Source organism: Protomyctophum bolini, assembly GCF_963924005.1.
Source record: "Protomyctophum bolini genome assembly, chromosome: 7".
Lineage (NCBI taxonomy): Eukaryota > Metazoa > Chordata > Actinopteri > Myctophiformes > Myctophidae > Protomyctophum > Protomyctophum bolini.
This window is the reverse complement of record NC_137868.1, coordinates 45,754,439-45,763,131: the sequence shown is the minus strand read 5'-3', so window position 1 is coordinate 45,763,131 and position 8,693 is coordinate 45,754,439. Positions and strand designations below refer to the sequence as shown.

The following is an 8,693-nucleotide window of genomic DNA, read 5'->3' as shown; positions in this document are numbered from 1 at the left end:
TAACGCTGAAACTTGCACGTCTTCATACACCATATCAAGGATTTTATTGGGTCATTTTGATCGCTGGGATTTATTTTTGGTCATTCTGGTTCCGGTTTGGGGGGGTTTCTGGCCTGATGACTACAAACCAGGCTACAATATAACGTAAATTATCATCCCCTCCCGACCAGATGATAAGATAATTTAAACCCAAAATGGTATGCCTCCCAGGCTAGCTTAATGGTTTAAAACAAATCAGCACTTGCTCAGCAATCCAGGTTAAAATCTGGGGCTGAAGATGACGTTTACATTGCGCAGCTTTAATAACCAATGTGGGCTTTTCTTTTTTACTGCATTCATGCATTGCAGTAAAATATTTATTAAGATTAATTTATATTCTCCTGACTATCCCATTGCCATTCTTGTTCTTTGATGAACCAGCCTGCTCTTGACTAAGGGATCGATCCTATGGCCAGCCTGGGGACGTATTAAGTAAAAGTATACTGCAATATTGTTGGAGGCATTTTGTCCATCATCCAAGAATTGTAATCGTCAAGACGGCTTCTAGTTTTATCAAATATGACACTATTTGTTCCATATAGTGACCACAGAACATGAATGCAGAGGCCTTCCTGGGCCGCGCCTGTCAGGTTCTCTGTTCCTCTCTGTCAGTGAGTGACATCTTTAATACTAAACTTGTAACATGTAGTAGTGGGTGGCACCTGAAAAGTGTCACTTCTTTCGGAGTGTGTATAAGAGAGAGAAAGACCAAACTAAGTTAACAAAATAATTCTAAATCAATGTAGGCTTCTAAATCACCGACCTGTGGCATAGAACTGCTCTCAGAAGCGAACACTCCAGGTTGTAATTTGAAACAACGGGAAATAATTTGAATACATGCTAAACGGAGCATTGAAGATGTAACTATTAGGATGAAAGGAATTTGAACTCCTGATGTCAGAGAGCTACAGTATCTCAGGCCTATGTAAATTCCTATACTGATTAGACTCAGCGCCTGCCCTTTTAATTTTAGGAGTTCAAAGTTAAAACATGACATTTGGGAGACATCAGCTGTCTGCAGATACAACAGTAGCTATATAGTATTATCAGAACAATGTTATGAATGGTACCCCAAATCTCAGCAGCTGTCACATTCACACATCACATTCACAGGTTGAGAATCACTGCCAGAGCTGTAAATATGTCTTCAAATGAGGGTTAGTGTCAATTTGGGGGTCCTTGACATGAAAAAGTTTGGGAACCCCAAACAGAATTTCTAGACATTACCATCAGTGACGGAATAAGTACTCAATTTGTTTCCGTTTTGTTTAATTGCATACAAGTAGCAATACCAACATGTAAGTAACAATTCTAAATCTCACAATTGTCATTCAAAGTTCAAAAAGTCTTGGCATCAATAATTAAAGTAGAAAAAGAAAAATGTGCAGTTATAATAACTGTCAATGTGATATATTAAAAAAGAAAAAACAATTACGCAGTTTTGTGTTTGATTAATTACTCATCTATATCTGCAAAGTAAAAGCTGTCAAATACACAGTGCAGCAAAACGTATACTGCGACATTGATTCTGTTTTGTAATTCAGTGATTCTCAAAAAGTGGGGTCCTTGAGGGAGTTCCAGGGGGTCCCCAGCTAAATGATGGTTTGGAACCAATTGGACCCTTATGGGTCTGTAACTGAGTGTACAAATGGACCCGATAAATTAACATTGATTGTACAATATAAATTGGGGGTCTCAGAGATATAAATGCCATTAAATGGGGGTCCGTAGACTAATGGGAGTCCTTGAAATTAAACGGGTTGAGAATCACTGCTAGAGCCGTAAAAATCTTCTCTTATGGGGGTCCCCTGGCATATCTTTTCAAATGGAAGGTCTGCAACCTGATTAGTGTCAACTTGGGGGTCCTTGACATGAAAAAGTTTGGAAACCACTGATATAATTATATAGCTAAACTTGCCCAATACTGCAGATAACAATGAATTAAAACCAGTGTTTTAAGCAAGTTAAGCTAAAACACTGGTTAAACTTGGGTTAGCAATGTATAGCTGACCCAACACTGATTATATAAGTAAGTATTGTCTCGGTCAGGTGGAAACCTCAAATGTCCAAAACTGTTATGTTTCAGGATTTCAAAATACAAAATAGCAAACATAAGATATAAGATCTATACAAGCTCAAAATGAGTCTCTTCGCACCACATGCCGAGCTTGCAGATCTGACTACCTTTGGTACTTGTGTGTGATGCTGTAGAATGATCACATATAGGGCATTCATTTATGAAAAATACAAAATAAGTGGAAATATGGATAAGTTTTCTCGTTATTGTACAATAAAGTATCAAGAAATGTAACCACTAAACGTACATTTAAATGTTATTATTGATGAAAACAGACAGTATCGGTCATTATGACATGACTAACTGCATTGTTCCACAGTTACACTGATCTGACCTGGTAGTATCTTCAGAGGGACATGACCAGTGGCAATGAATGGAAAGAGTGCTTCGGTGAAAGTGAGTGCGTCTTCGAAGGTGTGTATGTGTGTGTCAGTATCTGGATCCGAGAATGACAGCTTTCTTTCGTTCCAGTCCAGCTGGACTCTGATCCTGTGAGGTTTCTTCTTCAATGAGCATCTTATATAATATTTTGCATCTCCGCGTTGATTTGGCCCCGGGATGAAGCGGGCTACGTATTCCCCTTCGAACAACCTTATTCCCCAGTGGTTCCACTGGCGGTCTCCCCATCTCTGAGCGGCGCCCAGTGACCAGCTCGCACTGTCTCCCACCTCCACGTCCCAGCCGTGCGCCCCCGAGTCAAAGCCCTCGGAGCCCAGGACGCATCTCGCGACGCTGTCGTGGGGGAGACGAAATCTCGCACTGGTCAGATCATCAGAGAGGGTGTATATCGGATGGCCAGTGTTGGGGTCCAGGATGACAGGAGCGTAGGAGACCGTGCCCTTCATCTTGTCCCAGACTCTGAAGGCCAGGTTGCCCAGGTGTTTGGCCTGGTCTATCAGGGGTCCCGAGACCGGCTGTGGTCTCGGGAGGGTGAACTGGGCTCTCTCCATCGTGGTCTTGTAGTTCTGCAGGAATGAGACGTGTCCGGCTCTCAGCTCCTCCTCCATGGCTGTGATGTGGTTTGAAAGCGTTAATATGTCTCTGTTAAGACCCTCGATCTTCTCCTTCATCATCTGACTCTTCTGTCGCTCTTCCTCCCTCAGTGCAGCGATGCTGGCCTCCTCTTCCCCTTTTAGAAACTGATGCAGCTTCTTAAACTGTTCCTTAACCCATTCTGACCGGGCACCCATTTTGGTGTTTAGCATCATGTTATGCTTTAGCTATTGAAAAATAGCAGATCTACAAGCTCATAGCGCGCCACCGAGTGGCGCGCTACGAGCTTGTAGGTCTGCTATTTTTGAAAAATTCGAAGAACGACTGACATTTTTAGAATCTGATCTCAGGTCAGAATGGGTCCATCAGACCAGTGTGTGTCCCGTGGAAACCTCGTATGAATCTGATCTCAGGTCAGAATGGGTTAATGTGCCCCTCTGTGTGACGGACCTGGGCCTTAAAGTATGCTGCAGTTTTGTCACTTTCTCTTTTAACTTCATCAAATACCTTCATTTTCTGCCGTAAGGCGTTCAGTGATTTCTGGACTGCATCCCTGTGCTCCAGAGCAGCCTCGTCGATGGGATAGAAACTGTGGCTCGCGTGTTTTTCTGAATGGAGACACACGACGCACGCTGGCTGTTGACATTCCAGGCAGAACAGCTTGTGTTTCTCGGCGTGCAGACCGCAGAGATCCTCAGTTCTCTTACGTTTTGAAGCTCTCTGACGACCTCTCTCCTGCACGAAGGCCTCACACAGGTTCCTCAGCGCCAGGTTACGGGGTGGCGGGTGACCCGTGGTGGAATGGACTTGCTTGCAAAGTGGACATTCCTCCGTGTTCTTATTTCGCCACCATTCCCGCACACAGACGTTGCAAAAGCTGTGGCTACACGACAGGAGAACGGGATCTTTAAAGACGTCTCGACACACAGGACAGGAATAATCCTCTTCTGGAACAGACTCCGTGGGGGTGAAAGAAGCCATCGTGGTGAGTCTGTCTGAGGTGGTCTCCTGTCTAGAATGCAACCCAGAGTAGAGTTTACTTTCACCGTGAATCCTGGTTCTTTCTTGTAACTGTTGCGTTAAACTGTGGAGGTCGGTCCTCACTCTCACTGGAAATGTTAGTTTGATGTGAAGGCGAGTCTCTCCGTAAATAAATGTGTACAAGTACAACTGTACATGTGTTCGCGTGTGCCAGAGAGAGCGGAACAATAACAACCCCCCTTTTCCTGGTTTGTCGTTGACTCCGGCAAGGTGCGTAGCATTTGCAAGACCATGGCGCACACACATGCGCACACACACACACACACACACACACACACACGCTTTTTTGACATTAGCTTTTATTGGTCGCGTCGCAATATTAGTTAGTAGTGGGTAGGGGTCCGAACGGGGTAATTAATATGAAACACTTTTTGCTTAAGTTGTCCTGGAACTTAAGCAAGGCAAAATGAGATGGCAGTAAAATCTAATGATCTACACATGTGTCAGGATGTCTTCTATCAATTTAAATGATGAGTAAGCATCTATGACAAAGGGCCATGAAAATATGACCTTTTAAAAAAAATGGTCATGTGGCTCAATTTGCCCCAGGTAGCCTAAGCGGTAAGTTGATCCAAGTCAAGGGTTAAGTTAAACCACATCATTTAATAACCTTTTGCAAATAGTCTTATTTATTTGTTTATTTAAACAATATAAAGACAATTAAATAAAGTTTGTTATTCAGAACCTTATAACATTTGCAATAATGTTAATACAATATTGCAAACATTTGAAAACATGCAAATTAAAGGTCATTCAGTATAATTTGAGTATCAAAGACTTAATAAAAAAAAATATGAAATTAGTGATTCACATTAAGAAAATTGGCTCAATTTACCCCCGGACATTTGGTTCACTTACCCACAGCCACCATTTAGGAAAACAACGACTAGAATAATACTTCAGACAATGTATTTGCTAAATTATGCACATGCTTCTATCCATTGGCAAACCACCAACATTACATTTTAGACTTACAACTTTCCCGCTGGCTCATCTTACTGGCCCAGCTGTGTTACTTTATGTTGCCTCTCTTGGCCAGTTCACACTTATTATAGTCTCAATGTGTGTTTTACTGGTTAAATAAAACACACGCACGCATGCCACGCAGCCCACGCACGCACCTGTTGAAGACCCAGGCCCTGATGTAGACTGTTTGGCATTGGCAGGGTCAATGGGCTGGAGCCAGGCAATCCACATATAGGCCTATACTCTGCTACAGTATGCTTATTGATCCCACAAAAGCATGCATCCAAAGCAGAGTGTATAGAGTAGGAGAGTTATAGTGACGCGCTTTGATCTCGCCGCAAAGCGGGTGCCTATGGGCGATAGTTCCAAACATTGCTCCTATGGCTGGAACTATCCCATTGAGATAGAATGAGCACTTCCACATTCCATTGTTACAATGGGAGTCTACGCTATAGTGTCGCCACTCTCTTACAGTCTTACTATATTACTCTGACATAAAGGTACCAGGATAAGTGATATATATTTTTGCTTAAAGGACCACTTTTCAACCTATCTTCATATAATTGGTCCTCACTAATGTTCATGATAAAATGACATGACACCATTTTGTTTCTATACTCGGTCTGTGTCTCATCCAAGGCCCCAGTGAAGCTCTCCAACGTTGAGGCGCTCGGCACTATAGTGGTAGAGTGGGGACTTCATGCAGGCGGACCCGTGGAGTTGTGACGAGGAAACCCCGTGCAGCTGGGCTTTAACGTTGAGCGCTCGTTTGCACTTCCGCGTTTTGGACACCAAATGTTGGCGTCCGGAAGTAGAACATGCGGAAGTATAGACGGTCGGGTTCTTCTGGGTGCTTCAAAACGCCACTGAGCAAATTCCACTGACATGAACAGCGGGGGCTATCGTGCCGGTCAGTCTCTATAGTTCTTTATACTCTATGGTCTCATCATGGGAGGGCTGTGGGCAGTTCAGAAACCAGTCTACCACTGTCATCACTCTATTATAATAATAATAGAAACCGCAGGCCTTCTATTCTTGAAAAGTTGCAATGAGACAATGGTGGAAGCCATCGTTCTCACGATGATAAACATCTAAATAATAATGCCTAACGATGATGTCACAGCCCTCCTATGATACACAGACTGAGTAGAAAAACATTGTGTTTTTTCTTTTCATGAGATGTGAGTCACTTACCACCGCGGTGTGACGTCATGTAGTTGTAGTTTTCGGTGGTCACCTTATCACCTAAAACTGGAGTATGAATAGGCCTTTAGGGTACCACCGTTTACACATTGTTGACAGGATGCAGAGGGAGATTACGTTCACAAATAATGAAGATCAACATAATTGACCCACCAGAGCCTAAATTCTGTCTGGATCGGGAGGTCCCATCTTACCTCCCTAGCTGCAGGTACCAGAAATGTGGCCCTTGGATACATTTTGTGTGACATATATCAAATCCATAATTATTCTCAATAAGACGATTATGTTCTTAGTTTGGCTTTGTACCATGTATCAACAGGCAATCTTTCTTTTATATTTAAGGAACATACAATTATGCATTTCATGAATATTACAACATCATCTATTTAAATAAATAACAATTGTGTTAGTTTTAGTTAATTTGTCCTCGAGCTTTTACCTTCACGGTGATTTTCTACACTGGCATGTCAAACTCGGGCAAGCTTCGGGACATTCACATGACGCCACGGTGACGTCACCGACGGGTATATTTAAAGTCCTCCCACATCACAGGTCAGATATTTGTATAGGACGCAGATAAAAGAAGCCTTAGGATAAAATCTTTACCCCTGAAACAGCTTCACGCAAAGCAGAACCCCACCTAACCCAAAGCTCGGTCATGGATGACGACGTCCTCGCACTGGTCATTGACAATGGCTCAGGAATGTGCAAAGCCGGTTTCGCCGGGGACGACACGCCGCGCGCCGTCTTCCCCTCCATCGTCGGCCGCGCCAGGCACCAAGGAGTGATGCTGGGCATGGCCCAGAAGGACAGTTACGTGGGAGACGAAGCCCAGAGCAAGAGAGGTATCCTTACCCTGAAGTACCCCATAGAGCACGGGATCGTCACCAACTGGGACGACATGGAGAAGATCTGGCACCACACGTTCTACAACGAGCTGAGAATCACCCCCGAGGACTACAGCATCCTGCTCACGGAGGCCCCCCTGAACCCCAAAGCCAACAGAGAGAAGATGACACAGATCATGTTCGAGACCTTCAACACTCAGGCGATGTACGTGGCCATCCAGGCGGTGCTGTCCCTGTACGCCTCCGGTCGTAACACCGGCATCGTCATGGACTCCGGGGACGGCGTGACGCACACCGTGCCCATCTACGAGGGCCACGCCCTTCCACACGCCATCCTGCGTCTGGACCTGGCCGGACGCGACCTCACGGGCTACCTCATGAAGATCCTGACCGAGCGCGGTTACTCCTTCACCACCACGGCCGAGAGGGAGATCGTGCGTGACATCAAGGAGAATCTCTGCTACGTCGCCTTGGACTTTGAGCAGGACATGAACACCGCTGCCAGCTCTTCCTCCGTGGAGAAGAGCTATGAGCTGCCCGATGGAGTGGTCATCACCATTGGCAATGAAAGATTCCGCTGTCCAGAGGCCCTCTTCCAGCCTAACTTCCTTGGTTTGGAGACCGCGGGTATCCACGAGACCACCTACAACAGCATCATGAAGTGCGACATCGACATCCGAAAGGACCTGTACGCCAACATCGTGCTGTCCGGAGGCACCACCATGTACCAGGGAATCTCCGACAGGATGCAGAAGGAGATCACGGCCCTGGCGCCGTCCACCATGAAGATCAAGATCATTGCCCCGCCGGAGCGCAAGTTCTCCGTCTGGATCGGAGGTTCCATCCTGGCCTCCCTGTCCACCTTCCAGCAGATGTGGATCAGCAAACAGGAATACGACGAGTCCGGACCTTCTATTGTCCACCGCAAATGCTTCTAAATAGACCTAGTCTTTTTTTTCCCTTCCCTGAACAAAAGGCAGAAACGACGACATCCTTTGAGCTCCACTTCCGGCTTTTCTGCCAGTTGAGCTCGGCAGTAGACATCGACGAGATGACCAATTAACTCTGTACAGTGCAAAGCTAACAAACTCTCACCAATTAAAACAAACCTCATTTATTTAATCTGCAGTGTAACAGCAAGAACGTATGGATGGGTGAAGGACTATCAATTACACAAACGCTGAGGGCACGTGACGTCGACTTCGTCAGGCGAAGGAAGGCGAAACTGACCGACTTTCAGACAGCCACGACAGGCCTTGAACATGAAAAAGGTTTTTATTTCTGTATGGTTTTTTTGTATCTTTTGAGCCGCCGTCCTATGCACAGCGTAGTAGTGTGTGTTTGTGCGTCTGTCCGTTTGAGCACGGAATGTGCTCAGCCGATTGGCTGAACACGGAAACATTCTCGGGCCGATTGGCTGAGCACGGAACGTGATCCATGATGATGTATGATGATAAGAGCGCCGCTCACTTCACACGAGTGTGATTTTCTTCTTCTTTTTTTTTTTACAATGTTTATTTTGGACA

General features: G+C 45.0%; 2 protein-coding genes across 2 annotated transcripts; one reads left to right on the top strand and one right to left on the bottom strand.

Annotated features, from left to right (window-relative positions):
* Window positions 1-1,117: 1,117 nt before the first annotated feature.
* LOC308318753 (E3 ubiquitin-protein ligase TRIM35-like) lies at window positions 1,118-4,090 on the bottom strand (the record flags this gene model as incomplete). The annotated part of the gene is made up of 3 exons (XM_080768379.1): window positions 1,118-1,124; window positions 2,708-3,290; window positions 3,592-4,090. The coding sequence occupies 3 exons, from the start codon at window positions 4,088-4,090 to the stop codon at window positions 1,118-1,120; spliced, it is 1,089 nt and encodes a 362-aa protein (XP_080624505.1).
* Window positions 4,091-6,977: 2,887 nt separating this feature from the next.
* On the top strand, window positions 6,978-8,105 carry LOC308318002 (actin, cytoplasmic 1-like; the record flags this gene model as incomplete). The annotated part of the gene is made up of 1 exon (XM_080767350.1): window positions 6,978-8,105. One exon carries the CDS (start codon window positions 6,978-6,980, stop codon window positions 8,103-8,105), a length of 1,128 nt encoding a protein of 375 aa, XP_080623476.1.
* Window positions 8,106-8,693: the final 588 nt, after the last annotated feature.